Source organism: Pomacea canaliculata, linkage group LG6, assembly GCF_003073045.1.
Source record: "Pomacea canaliculata isolate SZHN2017 linkage group LG6, ASM307304v1, whole genome shotgun sequence".
Lineage (NCBI taxonomy): Eukaryota > Metazoa > Mollusca > Gastropoda > Architaenioglossa > Ampullariidae > Pomacea > Pomacea canaliculata.
This window is the reverse complement of record NC_037595.1, coordinates 3891407-3916142: the sequence shown is the minus strand read 5'-3', so window position 1 is coordinate 3916142 and position 24736 is coordinate 3891407. Positions and strand designations below refer to the sequence as shown.

At 46.8% G+C, this 24736-nt stretch overlaps 1 protein-coding gene across 1 annotated transcript; it reads right to left on the bottom strand.

Moving 5' to 3' along the window:
* Positions 1-6562: 6562 nt before the first annotated feature.
* LOC112567253 (histone-lysine N-methyltransferase, H3 lysine-79 specific-like) lies at positions 6563-12164 on the bottom strand. Its single transcript, XM_025243876.1, has 2 exons — positions 9658-12164; positions 6563-8702 (listed from the first exon to the last, which is right to left on the bottom strand). Exon 1 carries the CDS (start codon positions 10991-10993, stop codon positions 9686-9688), a length of 1308 nt encoding a protein of 435 aa, XP_025099661.1. The 5' UTR covers positions 10994-12164; the 3' UTR covers positions 6563-8702; positions 9658-9685.
* Between the last annotated feature and the right edge of the window lie 12572 nt (positions 12165-24736).

Here is a 24736-nt window from a genome sequence, read left to right as displayed (position 1 = left end):
GAGAGTAATTTTCTTCTGCTTTCCCAATGGTAGGTGAGAATACCCATGTTTGAAGGGTTATTTAAAAAGTTAAGCATAATTTTGTACTCATATTTTTAGGAATTATTATTTTTAACTGAACTTAACCCGACCATAAAGAAAAAACATTTTTCACTCGAGTTGTCCTTTAAAGGCAAAATGGCGGCAATGAGTGAGACAGTAGATAGTGATTACAAGACAGGGAGGTGAGTGTGTGTGTGTGGTACTTTTGTGTGTTTGTGCTTGTATGTGTATTTGTATGTTTATGTGGGTGTTGGGTTTGTGTGTGTGAATGAGTGCGTTCGTGTGCATGTTTGTGTGAGAGTGCTCCATGTGCGTGCGTGCGCGGGTTTGCATACGAATATGTTTGCGTGCATGTTTGTATATCACTGTTGGGATGCACGCCCTTCCTTTCGCTGACCGACCAGTCAAGCAGTGCACGTGGTCACGTGGTCAACCCTACATGACTAACCCTATCCGTGATGTGTGCATGCACCTGTGTGTGAGTGCGTTTGTGTTGTGTGGTTGGGTGGGTGATGGTGGTGGAGGTCTGGATGCGGGTGTTGTCAAGTGTCCTCGGTACAGCGCAGTCACGTGCGAACAGCGTCCGAATGATACCGAGGCAGAGTATGACACCCGAGGACTCTAAAAATGTAGGAATTTTGTTATCCAAGGTAGTGGAGGATGTCTTTCATTGACAGCACGCTGTCCAAGCCCTTCATTAGCTCCATAGGGGTCAAAGGTTAATGACTGTAATCGGTATCTCAGTTCAGACAGGATTCCCAGCAGATTTTTTTCCAAAAACTCCCCCCAACCCCATTATCTGTGTGCTGTTGTTATATATATGTCTGTGTATACGGTTATCTACCCTCTCTCACCAGTGCTAGCTCAGCAGGTTTCATTCAATGAATGCGATGTGTGACTGAGTCAAAAGATTGGGTGAACCACTTCCCTTGTGGAGATACCTACAGTAATGAATGCTAATAACGCGATTATTCGAGAAACAAACTCTCTTGAGACTACCACGGCTACAACACCAACTCTCTTCAGGCTGGAGGTAAGAAGAGCCTGGAGCTATTATTAGTTTGTAACAAGAAGGTATTGTAATCTTTTTATAAGCACAGGTGGCTGGAGCAGGGAGCGAGGCACACTTGGATTGACCTGGATTCTGACTTCTGACGGCCCCGCCGATGGGAGGGGTTCGAGCCCATGCTAATGAGCCGTTGCCGACATGGCGAGCACACTTTGTGATGTTACCCTCCTTCCACAACGCAGGTGAGAACTGCAAAGTTCAACCACTTGTACTTCTCGAGAGGAACGGTGTTATTCCCTCACAATCAGGGAATTAGCATCTTGCAGGGAACCATACCCAGTCATTTGAAAATAAATCTGATCTCGGTTGAGCCTTTAATTTACTTCACAAGAAAAGGAAAAAAAAATCCCAGCTTACTCTTATGTGATTTATCGAAAGTGCTGCCCTCTGAAGCCCGGTAGAAGAAAACGCGAGAGGGGAAAAAAGAGGATTTAGAGGAGCTTAGCGAGGCAATTAGCTCGCGCTTTTTGCGCTCGGGTCCGCAGGAACGACGAAACCTCTGGAAGTAGAGTTGGCGACCCGAGAGCGCGCCTCCTGCCACGTGACAATTGTCTTCCGGTGGACTTTGCGCATGAACGGTAGTGCGACGTCCCTGTCCTTGACAACCCATACTTAGCTTAGCCTCGTTTTCGATGTCGGCCTTTACACTCGCACCGTAAAAACGAAAAAGCTGTTTGCATGGCTGTCGAAAGATTTCTTCTGCTAAAGTTGCAACAGATTACTGCTTTCACGAAAGTCGCTTTCTCCCAAAAGCTTTTCTTTTGTAACGGTTGATAAAGCTAGACGAGTGAAAAAAAAAAAGAAAAAAAAATCCAAATACTATAGCATCTCATTTGAGACAATAATTTCGTCTCTGGAATCTGAACGAAAATATACTACAGTCAGAAGACAGCGATGGACTCCTGCTGAATTCCTCCCTCTCCTCCGTTGCCTTGCCATCTATATTCCCTCCATCACTATTGTCGTCATTGGTCGTTAGGAAAATTATTGGTCGTTTAAACACGTCAAAATCAATCAATGTCAGTCTGCGAAATGAATACCTTCAGCCTCAGGTGCCTGCTCCCTCCGTGACCAGCACACGTGTTATTACCTCTCGACTAAGACGAGAGTGGGAGGGAGGGCAGGGGAGGTAACTGCAAGGCTGCGCTACACTACACGATTGTTTTGACAAGGTGAGTGGATAATAGATAGGATCGTCCTGTCTGGCTTCTCTCCCTTACCTCTTTTCACTGCAGTTTCCACAAAGACACCATCCAGTGCTGGAAGAATTGCCATTTTCTCCTGGGTTTCCCTGCTGTCTTGGTTACGCCCCTTGGGACGCTGTGTTCGTTACTTAGAGGCGTGGAGGGACTGGGGAGGGGGTGGTTGAGTAACAGAATACAATGTGGCGATGAATGGCGGGTAATGCTTTGTCAGAATAGTTTAATAACTGAGCTTTTTACGACCTGTGCTCTCGTGTTTGAATAGTGAAATTAGACATTTCGAGACCTAAAACAGGGGTCGTGAGGTCAAGTGGAAGGTCGAGCAGCGTCGTAGGGGGCTACCTGTTGGAGCGAGACTTGCTTCTGTGGCTCTTGCTTTTAAAAATGTGATAAAATGAAAAGAAATTACAGACTGCTTGAAATATTGTAAAATACTGCCCTGCCTGCATTGAGGTTAAGTAGGGGAAAAAACCTATCCAACATGGCGCTCTCACGTGATCTGTGTGTCAGTTCCGGTGGGACAGAAGGCTCCAAAGATGAAGGGAAAACCTTGACAACAACACGTTGAGGTCAACACCCTCGCCTAAGAGGGAGGCGAGAAAAGGGTTAAAGGTTATCTTTGTTTGAACAGACATAGGAGATTGTGTCTGTTGCGGGTGCACGGCACAATAAAAGGGAGATGCTTCGAAATAGAAGTCGTCATGCGCCGGGGAGATCCATCATCACGAACGTCGTCCTTTTCCTCGCATGGCGACAATGAGGGACCTCAAAGGGCTGAAAGGACCCACTGCTTACCGTGTTTGTCCTCCCTGTGGCCGGGGGCTCGGTGCCGTCAAAGAAAATCAAGCGCCGAGCGGAAAATGGATTTAGAAACTGGATGCCGGGCTGGAGGGTGTGATGTTCGGTGTTTGACTTGCGTCCCTTGTCTTGGGAAGCACCAAGAGTTTTCTCTGACCTCGGGGTCGAACGTAAGAGAAACAAACGACGACAGGATAGTTGTGTCCTACCACCGAGTTAGCGGCTAACGCTTTTTAACGGTAAGAGCTCACGAACAGAAAACAAAACAGGTTCTATGATTACTCCGTGCATGGAGACTCACAAGAAAATACAGGTATTCATGCACAGCTACAGGCGGAAGGACCTGAACAGATATAGGTAAAAAAAAAAAGGAATTAAGAATAAAGTTAAGTCCAGTTACTATAAAACTAATTCATGTTTGTAGCATCCGTCATCAGCTGTAAAACAGAGTATTTTAAATTTCTAGATAATTATTTGCTGTTGAATGTATGTCTTTTTTATATTTACTGCATAACATATCTACATTAATGCTTGTAGTAATTTCTGTATTTGTGATAGAAGGAAAGAATGGAGAAAAGGGAGAAATAGAGGGATTGTGTGTGTGTGTGGGAGAGAAAGAGATGATGATGCAAGGGACTTTTATTTTTCTGCAAAATGTCAGTTTTTGTAAATCGCATTGAACTTGGCTTTGGCTGGGGGACGGGGTATGAGGCTATCTTTGGCTATTCTTCCAAATATAGTTTTATTATTATTCATAACAATTAACATTTAATTATGAGCAGTATCATGTTAGTAAGTACCATAAGGAACATTCACCACAAACAAACCTTCATACCTACCGTTCTCCTGGTCTGCCGACCCCATTTCCCCCTCCCCAGAACACCCACACTAAAAAACCTACAGTCTGTGCACTCTAACCTTTCATTCCTCCTCGTTTAACCTCAAACCCGACCCTCCCTCACCGCCTTGGCATCGTCGTCCAGTTGCGAGAAACTGAGGGCGATTCGGTTTCAAGAGAGAACACATCGACAGGTTTGGGAAATCTACGGATTTTTGTGACCAGAGCCACGTGACCCAGTGAGTGGAGTGCGACCTGCACGAAGGTATTTTCACGTGTGAGTGACTGCGCCAAGCCCAGCTTTGTAGTGCCGCCGTCTCGCCCTCCGCGTGGCACGCGACCCTCCCGCCGCCATCGCGTGTCGCCAACCACTTGAAACGGCGATGGCGACGAGCAGGGAGACGGAAAGGTCGATGTGGAGGTGCACCTCGACTGTACCCACCCGACTAGTGAAGGAGGGCGTTTGTTGTACCTGGTGCACGACTTACCTGTGCAGGTGATAGTGCCATCTGCTGGTGGACTTCGCGAACCCAGAGACAACAGCCACTCCTACTCCGGCGTCACCCAGAGCAACTGAACAGTCAGATGTAGACACAGAGGTCCATGGTACATGGTAAACATGAAATTATAAAACATCTGTGACAAGTGTGTTTGTATTTCTCTAGAATGTTGACTGACCAACGTACAAATAATTTATCGGTTTACTACCCTCGCAATCCTAACACTAATAAGTTCAACTTATTATTAACTTCAAGAATTATAAAGAGCGCAGTAGATGAGTTCGATTTGTAAAATTATTATTGCGGACGGTGATCTAGATTCTAGAAGAATGTGTGTGTGTGTGTGAGAGAGAAAGATATATATATAATTGTTTATAGATGAGGATATGAGTGAGTATGCTTGTGCATCTGTGACTTAGGCAAGAAAGAGAAAAGTAAAAAAGAAATTATTTTTCAAAAAATCACATGATGAAAGTTTATCCATTGTTTACATTTGTTTATATGCTTTGTTTTATTCGATTACTTACTTAAGGACGAGAAGAAGGAAAGAATGAGTGAATGATACAGAAAATTAGTCTTTAATATATTGGCTGTTATAAACCGACCAGTGAAATATAGATATCTTTTTGTATGTGTGAGTGGGTGGGTGGGTGTAACTGAGATATTGTATAGATATTGTGTGAACATATAAATATAATATCTCAATACAATTAGAGGCTGAGAGATTACTTAAAAAATCTTGAATTTGAGATGGTTGTGTAGTAATGAGTGCAGCAGCATGGGAAGTAGAGAAGGAGGAGGAAGGAACGGGTTACATCTGAAGTCAGTTCAGTCACGATGCTACTGACCAATCAACTTTCGCCCTTTCATGGCTGCCGCCGTGCCTCCGCCCCCCGAGTCAGATGAAAAGAGAAGAGATGCGGGTAAAAAAAAAAAAACTCCCCCATTTTCCCCATTCCCCCATTCCCCTATAAAAACAGAAATTGATGAGATCCGAACTACTAAAGCCAGCACCGTGTCTGGATCAGATAGCCTCCTGTTTTCTGAGCGCCGACTATCTCCGCTGCCTATCGAGGTTTGTGTTACCTCCGCTTTCTTGTCGCTGCCTACCACCGTGTCTATCTGTTGGCCTACCCGGGGTGGTGAATCGACGAGAGCGGCGTAGACTGTGAAGATGGAAAGCTGGCATCAAGTGGAGCCAGTGTGTGCGGGAAGGAGGGTGGCGAGTGGGTGAGGAGAGGTCAGGCGCGAGAGAGGTGCCGGCCATGACGATCTACCCGCAAGAAAAGAAATGGAAATAGCTTTATTCAGCGGCTCGGCATTCACATCGCTCCACAGACACACGTCAGCATACCGGGTGGAACTGGTAATCACAGCCTGTCCAGGGTATGAGTATATACGGCATACAGCGGTGGGAAATAAGTCATTAGCATTTCCTTGTGAAAACAGATAGAGGGAGAGAAAGAAAGAAAGAATAAGCAGTTGACAAAGAAAAGCCGTTGTTCACAGTCGATTGCCCTTTAGTAGTATTTGGTAGTTAAGAATTTTCTAGAAGCGATAGCTAAGATAGCTTGAAAAGGAAGGGAGCAGGAAGGAAAGGATAACTGAAGCAAGAAGTGGGAACGAACGAACAAACAAACAAAAGAACAAACAAATTAAATTTTAGCCCTAGCAAGCACCAGAGATCGCTTCACGGCGAGAACAAAGTTCATAGTGAAGATGAGTCTAGCTTGGGTGAAGCTCAGTAAAGCTATTCTGTCTGGTCAGAAAAGTGAAAAAAAACAAACAAACAAACAAACAAACAAACAAACAAACAAATAAATAAACAAACATAAGCAAAGTCAACAGAAACGCCAAGAAAAGCAAATGGAGATTACGAAGAAGACGAATACAGGACCAGTCCACATAAAAGTCCTCACAAATTGAAAAAAATAATTAAAAACATTATTTTTTCATACACATGTACTTTCATCGGAGCAAACCAATGCATAAAATATTATAAAGATTCTATTTGCTGATTTTGTACCGCAGTCCCTGCTTGCCTTCCATCCTTCAAACAAGAGCTAATGGTTCATTAAAACAGAATAAAACTGTAAACACCACCAGGTCTCGGAAAACGAGATTTTATTTCACAAAAATAGAGCATGCGCATTTTATAAACATCAAGAAGCAGCCTCTCGGCCAACTTCAGCTCGACGACAACAAACGATATTTTATTTGGAATGAGCAGGTGGCTTTCAACAAGCGTATGTATGCACAAGTACCCCGGGTAGATAGGTGGCTGACCATTGTACTAGACTGAGTACATGAAGACGAAGATAAAGCTCGGAAATAGAAACCATTTCGTTGAGGAGGGGCAGGGAGGGGAAGGAGGGTCCTACGATAAACACATCATCGAACCCTCCCTGCCCCGGACTCCTCCCCTCCGGCGACCCGAGGACAACTGTGACATTGTGCAGAAAGACGAGGAATCATTATTGTAATTATACAGGTAACTGTGCGAACACTCTGGTTTAATACTGAAATAGATACATTTTTATACTTTAGAACAGTTTTAGTAAATGATATCAAAGGGTTAACAGGAAAATACTATTAAACAGTCTTGTCCTTTGAGCGCTGAATAATTACAGTAGCAGGATGTACTTTGAATAAGTAAAATACATAGATTGTAGCAAAAAGTATGGAAGCCGTTATCCATTCAAAGAATGCGAGAAAAAAAATTTAACCCCCCTCCAAAACAAAACAAAAACAAAAACAATCCCACAAACAAACAATATGTTGGGTATGAACTTATTTCTGCAATACTTATGCTGATGTATGTTTGTTACAGATTCTGACAGCCAATCAAATAAATTCAATGATAAATGTGGGTGGAATGTAATGAATGATTTCAAAATATGGGTGACAGGAAGTTGACACTGGGACGGCACATCAAACGGACAGAGAGCAACTTCATTAGCAGGGTCTAAAAATAGCCACAATTAGCAACAGGGGGTTGCTCCATGTCTCTCTCCCTCTCTCTCATATAAATACGCCATGTACAGCTCACGTGCGTCCAGAATATTACAGAAATCTGTTGTTGTGGGTAAAAAATAATAATGATTACCTGAAACAGGTAAGTGTTCTAACCGAGCTTTATATCACTTGGGGGAGAGATAGGTATGTGTACAAAGTCAGTTAAAACACTAGAGAAATAAATAATTGTAATAAGTGGTTGTGCCCACGAGACTGCACTTTGAAAATATTATTTGGTTGTACATTCACTGAGGAGAAAATAAACTCATTCATTCACTCACTCATTCACTCACTCACTCATTCACTCACTCGAGAAATACACCTGAAGAAACCAAATGAGCGAAACTCCATGGAACATTCCGACATATGTTGCCTGCACGCACGCACGTACTCTTACTCTCTCTCTCTCTCGCACATACACACAATACATTGGATAGATATATACAAACTTATCCACAAAAGGTATACAGAAAGACAATCATTCAAATATGAATAACTACACGTGCACACGTATGAGTAGATACACACATGGACGTGCTGACACATACGTCCACACACATGTATGCATTCATGCACACACACACACACAAACAAATGCACGCACACACACAGGGAGAAGTCAGAGCGAGCATATTCCTCCGTTCGAAGACAAGAAATGCATGAATTATTCAAGAAGCACATAACCCTGGCGACACCTGTTGACGTACCTGTGGATAATGGCATTCACAGCACATGGCTGCCTCGACTGCCAGCACGACGGGGGGACAGGGGTGGGGTGTGTGTGGGGTGGGGGAGGGGAGAGAGAGAGAGGGGGACTACTATCCTGTCTGGCGATCTGGCTGGCTGCGCACATCACCCCCCACCATCCTCTCTGTGCCCCTCCCCACGTGACTGCGCACGACGATGCTGAACTGATGCCCCAGCGTCTGTACCTGTCCCCCGCGCCAGCCTCCCCAGCCAATCAAAACTCACAGCTGGAGGATGACAAGGCCGCTAGCGACGCCGGGGCGGAATGTCAACGACTCCTCCAGTCCCCCACTCGCAGAGTGAATGCCATTTGAAGGCAAGTCTTCATCATCATAATAATACAGAAAGTCGCTCGGGGACAGAGGAGACTGCAGGGCACGAGGAGCTGCTGTGGCACGTGCACTTGAAACTAAGCATGTGCAGGGACTAGGGATCGCTTCCCAGGGTGTCGTCCAATCAGCTGGCGGGATGGTCGTCACGTGATCTCCCACCTGTGGCAAGGAAAGCGTAGATGTAAATTAAGACGGAAACACTGTCTGAAGCCTGTTAACGACAGACGGAAGGCTTGACAGACGTATAAAGCAGATAAAACTGGGAACTTGATGACATTGGTGTCATCCGCTGCTTTGGTTACTACTTGCGAAAGTGCAAGGTGCATGGTCACGTGACTCGTGTTTTTACTGAATGCAGCAAGCCGGGTACACACAGTCTGTTGTGTTATAAACATGCTTAACGTTTGTTTAAAAATGAGCGACAAGGGGAAAGAATAACAAAGAGACAATGGGAATGGAAAATAGTTTAAATGATCATGTTTCACAGGCTCATTGTAACCCAACTGAACTTATTTCGCTTGTTTGATTGGGGGAGAGGGCGTTCTTCCCTTCAGTAACAAAAACGGCAAATTCTTTTAAAAATCTTTTAGTTTAATTGGACACTCAAGCTTAGTCCTCATGACTCATGACTTAGTCCTCCTTCTTGTCCACCATATTGTGAAATAGATTAAAAGGTATCCTGTACAAAAGTCTTTATGCTGGAATGGTAAAGAAACGCCAGCAACTGGTGGCTTGGATCATCTTTAATAGAAACAATCACACACAAGACAGAGAGAGAGAAAAAAAAAAAGACTGAGGTAAAAAGAAAAAAAGGAAAGACCTATACACATCAGATATAAGTACATTAAGGAAGGGAGAACAACTTCCTTGAGACACAAGACATTTACAAAATCTAGTATACTGCACAATGTAAGTAGAATGGACTTTTGAGGACAAGCTTAGTGGCGTTGACGAAGAGGACCCTCGTAATACACTCGATGACGACCCTCGTCATATACTCGATGAGGACCCTCGTCATATACTCGATGAGGACCCTCGTCATATACTCGATGAGGACCCTCGTCATATACTCCTTGAGGACCCTCGTACTATACTGCATCGATGAGGACCTTACCTTGCCGGGCTCAGGACCCTGCGATGCCTTAAAACCACGTGGCGAAGTCCAGCAACTCGTGGTCATCACCAGGACTCAGCTGGTCGTAGCTGGAGCAGCAGTCGTCAGACGAAGGACTTCGCGGAGCTCCCAACGACGAGGACGGCGACGAAACCTGCATGCCGGCTGCTGCTGCGGCTGCAGCGGCTGCGGCGGCAGCGGCAGCAGCAGCGGCAAGGCATGCGGCAGCATCTAACTGCAGCCCCGCCGCTTCCAGCACGGAAGTGACGTCGTATGAGGCTGCCACCTGCAGCAGCTCCACGGCGTGGTGGTGCGGGGCTGGCTGTGTAGGGGAGCTGACTCCCGCGGTCTCGGGCTCTTCCTCCTCTTCTTTCTCCTCCTTGACAACGGCAACGTCCTCGGTCAGAGTCTGCAGCTGGCGGATGTAGTCGATGGCCGCGCGGAGCGTCTCCACTTTGGACATCTTGCGATTTTTGCCGCCCTTGCTGGCATACTGCGGCAGATGCTCGCGCAGGGTGGCAAAGGTCATGTTGATGAGCTTCACGCGGTTCCGCTCGCGCTCGTTGCGGCGGGCTACCGCCACGGTGGGCGCTCGTCCCGGGGTCACCGCCAGCTCGGGGTCGTTGGTCAGACGTGGGGTCACTTCCGACAGCCTCCCGCCACCTGCTGCTGCTCCCTTGGCGCTGGCCAGGAAGACGCCCAGCCCGTCCTCCCGCGAGGCGTTCAGGCTGACGTTGAGGATCTCGCGGAAGCCCACACCGTGGGCATCGAGGTCGAAGGTGGCGTTCTTGTCGTCGTTGAGGTTGTGGTTGAAGTCCAAGCGCCTTTTGCAGTTTTTGGCCCCCGCGATCTTGGCTGATGAGGGGTGGGAGAAGGGATGGGGGGCACCCAGGGGGGAGGGTGGGGGAGGCGAGGGGTTATTCTCCTTGAACAGCATCAGACAGTGCCCAAGCTTACTGGCTTGCAAGGGGGAAGGAGATGCATCTGCCGACAAGGAGGGGGAGTGCAGGGACACTGACGGCTGTGACGGGGAGAGAAGTGATCCCCCAGGGGAGAAGGACGAGTACCTGCAGGCGGGTGAGAGGTGCTGGGGACCAGGGTGGCGACCGTACAACGGTGGCGAGTCATAGGTCATCAGCTGTTGCAGATGCTGCTGCAGGTGGTTGTGCGGGTGCTGGTGGTGGTGGTGCTGCTGCTGTTGATGATAGTGGTGGGGATGGTAAGGACTCGGCAGGGAACACGAAGTCCCTGGACTTCGGCCAGAGTTGCTGTTCTTAGTAGGTGACGTCATGACTGTCGGAGGGCCCGTGCGCAGCATTGGGCTTGCTGACGTCATCGCTAGCGGCTAGAGCTCCTCGGCGGCGATCTCCAGACACAGAAGGGTCAAGGACGAATCAGAACGGGGGGAATGGGGTTGAAGGTTGGCGACCACTGCTGTTACAGTCCCATCTACACCGGAAGTTGCGAATTACACAAGACAAATGTGAGGGCACAGACGAAGGACACGTTGTTAAGTCATGCCACAGTCTGTTCACGTGGTCTGCTTGTATGCGCACGCAACCTCTCCAATGACCAATCACGTGTCCGTGGCCGTCAGTCTTCACCAGCTGACGTAATCCTGACGCGAAGTTCGTGATGAGGGTCAAGAAGCACCAATCACCTGTCAGTGCCAGCTCTCGACAACCTGTCGCAGACCACCTCAATGTGAAGACTATTCAACTGTGGACAAATAAAACGCCTTCACCATTCCCTCCTTCGTTGCGGTAATGACGGGTGTCAGCAGACGACAATTCCGGGTATAACAAGGATGAAAAAAAAAAAATCTTTTTACAAATGGGTTTCTGACGGCTACCGATGTAAGGAAATAACTTTCCTCTTCTTCCTCGTTCTTGTCTTCTTTGACCAAAATTTGTCCTTTCTTCTTTTTAAGAAAATATTTATTGTCCTCGCGAATTTCTTGGACTGGAGCTCTGGCTGGCAGCGGCGTACCCCAGCGCGTGGACTGTGTGGCAGCAAGCACACACGCGCAGCTGTATCAAAATGACGGAGATGGAGGAATCAAGGACTTAGTGTACAGGGGGCGCTGATGAGATTGTCTCTTGCGTGTGTGCGTGCGTTGCGCGTGGAGGCGCAGGTTTATAAGGCCGCACGCGCCGCCTAAGCCCCGCCCCCAGTCTTTGAACACGACCCCCCGTCCTGCCGACGTGCACGTGCGGCCATGTCGCCCAAGACGCGCAACAGGAGCGAGGAGGCTGCCACACATTGGCCAGGAGTCTCGGCCCCTTTCTTGAAGGAGTCGTCTTTTTTTTTTTCTTTTTTGGAGTATTTTTTCCTTTTTTAGATGGAGAGCTGCACGAGCCCTCCCTTTACCCCTCTTCCTTGCTTGAACTCTAGACGCCTTCTCTTCTGTTTGGACGAAATGGAGCTGACGACAGTCAGTCCGCTTCTTGGCCTTGCAAACCATTTTTTTTTTCTTTCCTGATTCTTGAGATGAGAAACAAAATCTGTGGGTTAGGTAACATTGTGACAGACCAGCGCCATCAGGTGGCGGATAAACAAGTGAGAGAGGAGGGGGGGGAGAGAAGGGGGAAAATAGAGCTGACAAGTATATTCCAGATACAAGTTGTTATTGAGATAAAGCATAGGTGTAGGTGGGCTTTGTATTGTATCAGTGTGTCTGTTACATCAGTGTTACATCATATCTTTTATATTAGAGTAAGATTATCTGTTACATTAGTGTAAGATTACTTGTTATGTTAATGTAAGAATGTATGTTATATTGGTGTAAGAATCTCTGTTATTAGTGTAGGACTGCTGTATTTGCGACAGACAGTCTGTTGCATGTAATGTCATATCAGCTCTTGATCTTGTTATTTGGTTCTTCTTTGTGTTTCCTGTATTTCATTTTATTCTTCGTTCATTCCGGTCGTTTATTCTTTTATAGTTCATATGTAATTTGTTTGTTTTTCTGTCCCTCGTCTGCTGTTCATGTTTCGTTCTTGAATGCTTCTTAGGAGTGTGAGCATGCGCCTTACACATTTTGTATTTTTTTATTATTATTATTGTTATTGTTGTTGTTGTTGTTTTTGTTGTGTTACGACGACAGCAAATTTCCTTTTCGTTCACAGACCACTTGGGTCAAATCTGTGCTTGATCTCTTGTAAGCTGATGAAAGGTAGAAATAGTAATTCTAAAAATCTTTCCAGAAAAATAATTCTGTCTGTTTCTCGTAAGAAACTAAATAAAAGGTTTATTTTAACTGCACAAATGGTAAGCATGGTGTCTAGACTTGCAGCAAGGAAGACGCAGCATACAAAAGGCACCCTGCCTCACCCTGCCTCACTCACCCTGCCTCACCCTGCTAAGGAATGTAGACAAAGTTGTAAGTTATGTCACTTCTCTCCCTAAGGTCACAGGAAAACAAAGGCTGTGGGGTGAACGCTCGGACATTACAACTGTAGTCACCATGCTATGTCCTAATAAATTGTTAAAACACTTGTCAACACATTGCGACTTGGGGACGAGATCTGAGTCTTCAACACTTTACCTGGGTAGGAATGGTCTTTACACCTGGGCCTTCCTGGGTGCCTCCCACCCCACGCACTCCATGTCGTGCACTCATTCCTACCTCCGTAAATATCAAATTGTCTGTGGATATTTAGTAGGGAATCTAAAAACATAGTTTCCATGAACTTTAGGATATCCTTGTTCTTTTCATCAATCCTTAAGGCAGGGGGAGAGGGCATTGGTGTTTGACGGCGAGCCAGCATCTCAGGCCACGTCACAGCAAGGTACCCAGCTGCGAGTACCCGACATTTGCATATGCGTGTACTCATCAATTATAGACACTTGCTTACTCGCTCACACATTGACACACTGACACACACACACTGACACACACTCATATTCACACACACACACACACACACACTCACACACACTCACACTCTCACACTCACTCTCTATGCGTGTCTGAAGACGCGAACGGTCTGCTCATCCCAGCTGTGAACTCAGTTATTTATTGTTTTTCATTCCTGATCTCACTTATTCATGTTTGCAATCCTTGCTTTGTCAGTTCTTTCCTCTCTTTCTCTCTTTTCTTTCTCTCTTTCCTGCTCTTGATTCCAGTTTCTGGTACAGCGACATTACAGGCTCATACATACAACGAACAGTTGTATGATATTAACGTGCACACTTTTAAAGTTATTGCAGTTATTACTGAAGGCGAAAATGATGATGACATCAGCGACGAAAAGAATGGTGAAGACAGCAATGACAGCAACGACGAGGACGTGACGATGATTATGATGACGATGACGATGACGGCGAGGGAATGATGATGATGATGATGATGATGACTAAATACTCTCTTTTGACCCTCTTGCAAGTCTGACCTGTTCCTCGTCAGTTTATTAAATTAGTTCCGCTCGAGTGATTTTCTCGCCGTGCGCTTGACATCATGACCCCGAGGTCTAATCGTTGCTGATGTTTTCGACGAGGAAAGTGGCGAGGTGTGCAGGGCGGAGCGCGATGGCGGCCAAGCACGTCAGGACTCGGTGTCGGGCCAACACTCGCTCCTCCTCGCGGAGTTCCTCTCCATCTGCCGAGGGTTCAAATCCCAGAATCCCTTCTCGTCCTGTTGCGCCTAATTTGTTGCATCGCTGCCTCTGAAGTGGAATATTTTTTCAAAGAAGCCATTTCACCTTGTAAACCAAACTAGATGTGCGCGAGATGCTCAGCCTGAAATTCTTTTCAAGGGAAACAAACCCCGAAATTATTGTAGTCTGTCTTTCGTCTTTCTTTCATTCGTCCTTCCATTCCATCTTTTTTCCTTGCTGTCTTTACTTCCGCTACTACAGTTCTTTTAAAAACATTCTTGCTTTTCTTGTCTTTTTCCCTTTACTGTTTATTTCATTTTAGTTTGAGAGTCCTCTTAAAACACAGGTCTGGCTTACGATACTATAACCATTCCTGAGTCTGCGCGGCTACTTCTGATTTGTCAGCTGACCCATTATGTCTCCACTGTTTCTTTTCAATCTTCTCTTCATTTGCGTACCTTCCACTTTCATAATTAACCTTCATTTCTGACCGTTTCGAATTTCTCTTCATCTCGACCCCTCTCCCCCTTCTACTCCTGTCAAAATTTCCTTTCTTATTTTCCTCTTCTCCTCTTTTTCTTTTTATTTACCAGATCCCCCCCCCCCTTTCGGGTCCCCCACCTTTGTTGTAAGCACCCCTCCTCCCATTCCAGTCTTTGTCTCCGTTTCATCCTGTAAAATTATCATCTTGTCTTGCCACTTGTAGTCTCCCCTGCCCGCCCTGGCCACGCCTCTCTCTCTCCTCCCGCCTCTCCTCCCTTCTCTCCCGCGCATTGTCTCCCCCTTAACATGCATTGCTTTTTCATTTTATTCTCCGCTCGTTGTACCTCCAAAGCCTTGTTTACTTTTCATTTCTCTTCGCTCTCCCCTTCACGACCTCCTCTCCCCTCACCTCTAATCAGGGGAGGATAATACACATCCTCTTCCTCCGGTCACAACGCAGGAGTCACGTGATGTCATGTGACATTCCCAATTTTACATCGGTTGGCTCCTTTTATCATATCTCTCCTCGGTTTTGTTGTGCATGTCTTTTAATATTTTTTGTTTTATTCTGTTGAGAACTGGAGAGTCAGACGAGTGTCTTCGTCTCTTGCTGTTTTTGTTTGTTGCTGTTGTTGTCTCATGACGCTTTTAATTATCTCAAGTTTACTCCACCTCCACCCTACATCTTTTGTCCACCGACTGTCTTTATCCCTCTACCCCTCCTTTCCAGTGTTATTCCGGTTAAGACATTTAATTTTTTTTTGTTTTGTTTGTCTCTCTCTGTGCGATGAGTCTTTCTCGCTGAAAAGATGGTAAAAAAAAAAAAATGAAACCCATCGTTGTTTGCCAGATTTCATTATTATTCCATTAAAAAGAAATTTTAATATCTTTCCCTGTGCTTCGTCATTTCCCTTTCTCTTTTTGATATCTTTTTTCTGTGTTTGTTCTGTGTTGTTTGTCGTTCCCCCCCCCCACTCCATGATGTCCCTCCTTGTATGTGATACTCCATGAGCACCTTCTTTCTCTCCCCCACCCCATGATTTTTTTTTAAAGCTCTGATAATTCTCTTTTCCTCCCTCTCTCTTTCTCTCTAACTTATTTTTCACATTTTGGATCTTAAGGAGTTTGTCTACAAGAAACCGTGGTCCTAAGGCACACAAGTCTTTTGTCACGTGGTCTTTTGTCACCCGGGCTTTTTCCACTCCCGTCCTTCCTTCCCTCCGTCCTCATCGCCATAGACGTCACGTGCGTAAGAGGGCGCTATCGCGCGTGCAAGGGCCGCTATCACGTGCGCGTTACTCGTGTGGCGGCGCCTGACTCGTTGCTTGGGACGCACGCCCCCTGACAACCTGGAGAGCTCAGCGACGGCCCGTAACTCTTGGCCAATTTTGCCCCAGAGTGGTGCCAGCGGCGTCCGACTGCATTAAACCTCTCATCCTGTCGTCTCCCCCTCCTCCTGCCTCATCATCCTTCTTCTTCACCCTCCTTCACCCCTCTTGCTTTTCTCTCTGTGACTGGTCCATGGCATTCTAGCCCTGTAATCACAGACCTGACGACTCCCTTCCCCTTCTCTCCTTGTAGCGGGGTGGGGTGAGGGGTTAAATGATCAGAGAGAACAAAAAGCGTCAGCTTATTCAGCTTCCAGTGTAACCCTGAGCTTTGTAGACGTTGGCCTTTATTCACTTTTATCCAGCATTTTGCTTATTTTACGGAATTCTTTGTCCCTCCTAATCTTTTTCTCTCTCCACTTCACGCTAGCGCCTGTCACCAATGTAATAAAGATTGGCTGTCCTGGGTTCACATCTCGTCTCCGGCAAGCTGTTATTTCTCTGCACGTGGCATCTGTTTACAAGGCTAGCTGCTAACCCTTAGTTGCTGGCTCGACCTCAAACATAATTAAGTTTAGTACAAAAAAAGTCAACAATACTCATACCGCTCGACGATATTTTAGTTATTTTTACAGGTGGTTGACATCCTGAAGGCGGAGAGAAGCCCTGACATTGAACATTGAGCACTCTGTGGTTGACAAAATGTGAGTGGACTGACATGACATCAGGTCATCACTGCCATGTCTGCAGTGAAAACAGTTCCTGTCATCATGGAATCCTATATTTATCTGCCTCGTTTTGTTTGTGTTTCGTTTGCTCGTTTTACAGAAATCAAAATAACTGTGAAGCAATTTGAGATCTTGTCATCGAAACTGCTGTCCAGATGACACAACCATTAATGGATGCTGATGAGGTCTTCGCTGAAGAAGGGCAAGAGTTTGCCGCCCTTGTCACTGATGGCGCTGAGACTGGGGGCCAGGGTGTTAGTACCTCCCCAGGTGTCGGGAGAGGACGACCCCAGGGATGAGAAATTAGATGCCAGCCCAGTCGGCAGTCAATACCCGGACATCGCAAATTCTGGTACTTAGCAGCCGCCATCGCACCCTGCTTGCTAAGATTAGCTCCCTTTGGGCTTTTGTGGGCAACGAGAGGGGAACATTCAGACTGCGAGAGATGGCGCCAGGGTCTTGTTATTAGGTATGCATTAAAAACCTGCCTTTTGGTGCCCCAGGCCTGGGGGGGATGGGAGGGGATGGGAGAGGGATAAAATGATCTGTGCTGCTGAAAATGTTTGGTTCAGACTTCAGAAAGCGTTTCTCTCTCTCTCTCGCTTTCTCACTAACTTCGTATAATGTTTTATACGGACAATTTTCTTTTCATTTCCCTCCCTCCTTCACGCTTACTAGCGAAGCGACCACAAGAGTGGCTTCCCTTGAAAGTCTGAAGGATACCATAGCAACGTCACCAGCGGTCCTTGAACACCCTTTCATTTGTCACCACGCAGGCGCGCATACATTAAAGCCGGCGACTGGCTGTGTTCAGATGCCGCTCATTGTTGTCGCTGTCATAACCGCCTCCCTCCCACCGCCCCGCCGGCAAAAAGGAGGGAGAGCACCCCTCCTACACCCCCCTGAGCCCTCGTCGTTACCCGGCTGCTTGTGTTTATGTGTCTGTGTGTGTGTGTGCGCGTTAAAAGCCTCAAAATGTCGGCTATCAGAGAAGCTTGTGTAATTTAAACACGCTTTTCCGTCACTGATGTCATCGTTAACGAGAAGAGCGATAAAAGAATGAAAGTCATAGGGTGTCTACAACTGGAGGATTGTGCGAGTGCTTTTTTCCTGGGTTAAGTGTTGGGTGAGGGGTAGGAGAGGGGGAAGAGAATGAAAATCGTCATTAAAAGAAAACTATTGCACTCCCATCATCCTCCTCGTCGTCATGATGTACGACCGTTAGGAATAAGAGAAGAGGGAAGGGGAACACTCTTATTATCTGTTGTTGTTTATCATCAGTTTTTTTTTTTTTTTTTTTTTGCTCCCTGGATCCGCGTTTTTTAGTAGGGAAACATCGTCTTTGTGTTTTTCACGATCATTTTCACGTGTTTATCCTTCCTGTACATTTATCTTTCTCCATTCACTTTCTTTCCTCTCTTATTCTTTCCTTTTGACATTTTGTGTGTGTGTGTTTTTTTTTATTCGTTTTATCCCTGGATTATTTTTACCCGATTGTTGCCTCAACACGTTTTCCCCTTTATTTTACTTTTTTTTTTTTCGATATGTTGAATTTCCACGGGAAGACTTTTTCCCCTTTCAGCTTGTTTGTTTGTTTGTTTGTTTGTTCAAACACAGCCTTACCTCCCTTTTCCAACACAATGTTTGCTGGAAACTCCTTTTCTCGACTGCTTTTTTCTCGGACAAATCTTTCACGTATGCTTGCTTACACACACACTCTCTCCTCCTTATCATTCCTCTCGTTTTCAAAACCAGGACATCGTCTTCTAAAGCAAAAAAGAAAAGAAAAGAGACGAAAAAAAAAAAAAAAGACTACTGGGCTCTACTCTCACAGCAACTTTCCAAAACCTCAAACCGAGCGAAGTAAGTACAATGGCCCAAGGGGCTAAAAATATAAGAAATACCCAGATTTGTCTAAAGTACAGTAAATAAATGTATAAGCTATGTGTACTTTAAAGCTTTTATGACTTCTTTTCATAAAGATTGCTTGTGGACAATCCACACTGCAGCCCCATCAGCGAGCCCAGCGGGCTGTAGCTTCTAAGAGTTGCTGCTGCTCACGGTACAAATAATTATTGCCCTCGTTAAGTCGTTGAGCAGAGGAGATGGGGGATGTTCCCAATGGATGCATTTGGCGAGGTAGTTGGGGTAGCACTCTCAGCAAGTCTTGCAGGTGCCGTCAACTTCGCTTTGAAGCATGCTTGGGTGGTGGTCCCCCGTCTGTGGGGATCCCTGCGACCTTTCTCGTCTTGTCTCGTTTTCCACGCGATGAAATGGATTTTGATAGGAAAGCGATCCACTTGGCTGACCACAGTCACAGGACTCAGTCAGCCGTGGTCGCTAAGATCATTAACGGCGATGGGTCTCGCCTGAGCTGCTGACCGCGGCTGACCTGTATCACGTGACACGGGGTCATGGGGCGCCACGCTTGAGTCCTGCTTGCGTCGGTGCGTGCAGGCGGGCGCGCGCGCGCTTGTGATCACCCGGATGTTTGACCTGAGATGGTTGGTAGCGTGACCTACTCTTGCCTGTTCGTCGACGTCGCGTGCAGGTAAGTTGAACACCGGAATGTTTTGGGTGAACTTTCTATGATGAATGTGAGCTGCACTTGTCACTTTTCTGACCCCACCACCACCACCTATACACAGACCAACATCTACCTGTACACAGACAGACAGAGTCAGACACTCGTCTGGGTTGAGTGACAGTCGCCTACCCGTACCCGTACCCGTACCCGACACATACCTGTGTCTAATGTGCATATACCCGCATGTAAAAGCGCTCGCACTTAACGACACCTGCACTATTCCAGCCCCAACCTTCTCTCTTCAAACCTCCCTCTCACCCTCCTTCGCTCTACAGCCCGCTCTACCCGCCCACATACAGCCACCCACAACATTTCACCGACTGCAGACATAAAAACATATTGTACACCAGGCGCACGAGGGATGTCAAGGAAAAGAACTTCACTGTGTTTTTTCTCAACAACATTATTACGGGTATTGAGGGGAGCGTCTGTGTGAAAGGTGGCGTTGAAAGGCACACTTTCAAAACACTGATTAAGGGTGATCTACCCTGGCCTGCACCCTCGGTTTGTGGAGGAAAGTTCGAGCGAAAAACACCTCGGCAAAAATCAGGTCGGCGAGGGCCACGGGGGGAAAGTTCGACGACGTTGGTGGAAAAACTGAGACGAAATCGCAAGAGGTCTGTTTGTGTGTCTGTTTGTGGGTCTGTGTGTCTGTGTCACCAGGTGTGTCGAGCTTGGGGGGAAACACTAGAGACAGAAAATGGATACAATCATGGTTGACTGATTACTATAATAGTACGCAAAACCACGAACGAATAACTTTGGAATGAATGTTTATCGTTGAGAAAGTCAGTTGATCACGTGTCCTTACGACAGTTATGGAGTTTCGAGTGGATATAATGGGACTGAGGATCAGCATTAACCCCAAGTGAATTATTTAGAACATTTGTTCTTGCTTGTTCATATATTTTTAGCGGCCATTGTGTTGCTGTATGTACACCCGGGGTATCTGCGAGTCCACACTCACACCCAGTCTCGTAGACACAAGTATACAGTCCCGACATGAATGCGTGTGTCTACATACACATGTCCAAATGTTACAAGCTGTTCACTTATGGAAGGACAGAAAGAGCGGTTGGTGAACAGCGCAGAAACCGTCTTTTGCAATGTGTCCCCCCGTCTGACTGTTGGCTGCCCCCCCTCCGACTGTTGGCTGTTTTCGCGGATCACTGGCATGTCAATAGTTGCGCCATGCTAAGCCTCCCTGCAGGTAGCAAAATGATGATCCCCCCACCCTTTCTCCACCCCGTACTCCGCCACCAATCTTACTCACCTCCCACCCGCCTTCTCTCTCTCTCCCTTCACATCCCCACACAGCTGTATGCAAATGAGGGGTAGGGGGGCTCGCCGGCCTAAAAGAGGTCCTCTTTTTTCATCGTCATTCTGCTCTTCGCTTGCTTTGGCTCCTGTTCTGTGCCATGACACTCTCGCCAGCCCTCGTGCACCCCTCACTCACACCCACCCTCATCCCAACGCTTGCTCCCGCCTCCTTCCACCCGGGTCTCCACTGTAAGAAAAGATGTTTTGTTCAAGTCCCACTATAGTCGGGTGCGTGGGGGGAGGTGGAAGGTGTACGTGTGTGTATCGGGGTGGGGAGGGTGAGAGCTGTGAGTTCCGTGAGTGAAGAAGTCATTGGTGGCAGCGACGCGGGAAGGTAGTGTTAGGGTAGGGTGGGAAGAGGGTGGTGGGGTGGGGAGGAGGACGCCAGAGCGTGACAAGCACCTGTAGAGGAGACCCGGAGGTCCGGCAAGATGGCGAAGAGGAGGAACCTGCAGCGGGCTGCCAGCATGTCAGTGTGGAAGTGGGGTGCAAGGGGAGCAGAAGACTGATAGGACTGAGTATCTGTCAGGGAAGGTGGGGGGTAGCCTACCCCTGCTGTCCCTCTCGTCGCTGGACACGGAAGAAGGCAGAATGGCCGGGATTCGAACTTCATTGCATGGAAAGTGCAATGCGGAGAGTGGTCGGAAGAACGGTTGGAGATGCACTTCAGTAAAATAGTGCTGGACAGTAGTGCTGTCACGTGATTAACGTCGTCACGTGACTAATCGAGGACGACTCGTCGAGGAAGTCGCATGATTCAAGGCCCGCATCACTGTCATACAAAGACCTTGTAACAGCCGCATACAAAGGAAAATACAGATTAAATAAACAGGAAGTGATGAAACCTCGCTAAGACGTCGCCTCGGGTGGATAGGAGAGACGGGGGAGCCTGTGGAATGGAACAGGAAACTACGGGTGGGTGTGACTAGGGTAGATGCTGATGGTGGGAGGGATCAAGGAGGAAGCTGTGACACGCAGGTGGACTCGCCAACGGAAGTCACGCACCGGCATCTAACCTGGACGCGAGGGTAGTGGAGCGCGCCGCGACAGTTCGAAGGTCAGCCGGTGACGTCACATTCGCCGCGCGCCACAGCGGGAGCTGTGACGTCACTACCGCCCGGCGTCCGTAGCGCTCGCGCCCAGCTGTGTGCCGCGTCTCGCGTGCCGCTGCCTGCCAGCCAGTCGCCGGGGGGACAGGACAGGGGGGCCGCCACGCGTCACTCGCGTGCTGGTTGCTAGGCGCCACGCCACGCATGCGCGAAGAACAGCCAGGCGCGTCCGGTGAAAGCTCGTGGCGTTGGTGTTTGTGGAACTGGGTGAGTGGGATCTGGGGGATTTCAAAACAAAACAAGCAAAAAACAAAACCAAACAAATACAAAAAACAACAAACAAACAAAGAAACTAAAGCAAAATAAAAAAAAAATATTATTTTGCAAATTAATTTGTATCCGTCTGGGCAAACAGTGTCGGCCTTGCAACTAAAACGAACGGCTGTGTGCTCCTCCCTACTAAGGTCACTCCCACCCGGAAAGGCTGAGGGAGCGAATAAAACGCCATGACACTTTATGACCACGAGGACCTGCAAGGGGTGAGACAGTTAAAGCGACTTGACCCCCAACCACTGACCCCCAGCAGGAATAAAATCAATCGACTGCAGTTCATTGACGACCGAAGCCCCATCCCACAATGGGTGTCGTCACACGGGGGGACATGTGTACGGGACTTTCATTGCCATGGCAATAACTGTAACACCGGGCAGAGACGATAAAAATAAACTAAACAATGAAAAGGAAAGTGTGAAAGGAATGAAGAGACATTCACAGTTTGACAGTGAGACGTGCAGACGGAGGAACACAAAGGTCGGGCTGGCAGTTACTTGCAAATTAAATGGTCAAGCTTGCAAATGTAATTAAGTAATTAAAACTCGCTAAAAGCAACAATAAACTGCGAGTGTCAGGAGTAAAGTCAGACTAGACTGACACAATGACACCATAACAACCTGTGTTCGCTCAGTTACGAAATAAATTAGTTCACACAAGAGAAAATGTAACAAGTGACAGCCAGGGAAGCGAACTGTGAGCAGTCAAGTTGAACAGCTTTGACAGAGAAGAGTGAGCTGGTCAAGTGTTGCAAGAAAAACTAGGATACAAGTAGAGACCTACAACAGAAATAAATGCTGGAAATCTAGTTTACCTTGAAGAGAGGAAAAGCAAGAAAGAGTGAATGAAAGGAGAGAAAAATAAACGGTGAAGGGAAAGAGAGGGAGAGGTGGAAAGAGAGAAAAAATACACAGAAAGAAAAAATAAAATAAAGGAATTAAAGCACGAAATGATTAAAAGAAAGAATGAAACAACAAAAGAAAGGAATGAAAGAAAGAAATGATTGAAGAAAAAATAAACCAATGGAAGAAATGAATGAACGAAAGAAGGAAATGATTAAAGGAAGGAACAAGAAAAAAACAAACCCGAATGAATGAACGAACAAAAGCATACAAAGAGATGTTTGGCAGACGACCTGGGCTATCAACGAGCAGTCACGTGAATTCATTAAACTAGAAGGTAAATACATATTTCTCTACCTCGAACTTTCTCGTCATAACACTCTAACCCCACATTCACAATCAAAGAGAAGTTTTAATTATTGCCAACAGACTGTTTAAGATCAAATTAATTTATCTATATACATGTATGTCTACAGACAATTTTGTAAAAGATAATTGTTAATATCTAAATGAGAAAAAAAATTAACCGAAGATTGTGCTTGTAGCAATGGGGACAGATTGTTTAGTAGCTGATTAGTGTTAAGTGCTCACAAACAGTAATTACACACACACACACACACACACACACACACACACACACACACACACACACACACACATATATACACACAAACAAACACAAACACACACACACACACACACAGAGAGAGATCAAAATCAGAGATGAGCTTAAGAACGGGTATCACTCAAGTTTTATTATCATTATTTTGATGAAAAAAAACCTTCTGGCTGAGTGTGTACCACAACAATGATATTGTTACTTTAACGGTTTAGCGCGGGGATGAAGTGTGAGGCCGGGTGTGTGATAGGATTACCGGGGTAGCGAGAAGCGACTTGAGGACTAAGCTCCACCCGGCGCCTGGCGCTAGCAACACTGTCTTGATGTGTAGCCCTATGGTCGGCACACCTTTAATGTCGTAACCACCGACCGCCAGGCCTTCAGGTTTGGTGTCAACATGGGGCCGGGGTGTTCCTGACACATGTCTCCATGACAACTGTCTTTGGCAAAGCATTCAGACATCCTTGTTAGGACCGAAATGTTGATTTTAATTTTGTTTATATCAAGATAGCACCATGTGATGTCTTCCATTACACACACACACAATCATTCAACCATGCAGACATGCATCTCAGGTATCTACCCATCATCGCTGGCTAACAGACTTCGTACCCGGGGCAAATGTCGAATGTTTGACAAAGTATGAGAAGATCATGTAGATATGTAGAGGTCACGTGACCTCAGTCTTTTTAGGGAGAACATTCAAGACATTGGAACTGTAGTCAACATGATGGTCTAGCTCCACACTTACACTTACACTGGGACTTTCAGGTTCTTCAAAGCTTTGACTTCGGCATTTGCCCGGTTAATAACGGCCTAACGTTCGCACACCGTTGCTCGTCTGACGTTTATCGAGGCGTCAGACAAGTATTGGCTGCCAGTCAACCACTTTAGCAACTGCTCGTCATTTCCTTGTGTTCGTCAGAAGTGGCTGAACAAAGCTTCTTGGAGTCTGGCACCCTCCTCCCACCCGACAGCGCCCCGGGGGTCTGCGCACCTTCCGTCACGGCCAAGTGTCTGCGAGTCACGTGGTACAGACGGGGCTGGCAGACAGCTATTGCCGTCCAACAGGACGATCATGAATACGTAATGAATATCGTCAGTCGCACGTGCGGTGTCTCTCCTGAAAACGGCGCGCATGCCTCTCGAGACGAGCTGGCCGGGTGGCATGGCAGCGGGGTGGAGGAAGCAATGT

What these genes read in the sequence shown, in the direction of transcription:
- LOC112567253 (XM_025243876.1), bottom strand. Translation starts at nt 10,993, where the DNA reads ATGACGTCAGCAAGCCCAATGCTGCGCACGGGCCCTCCGACAGTCATG.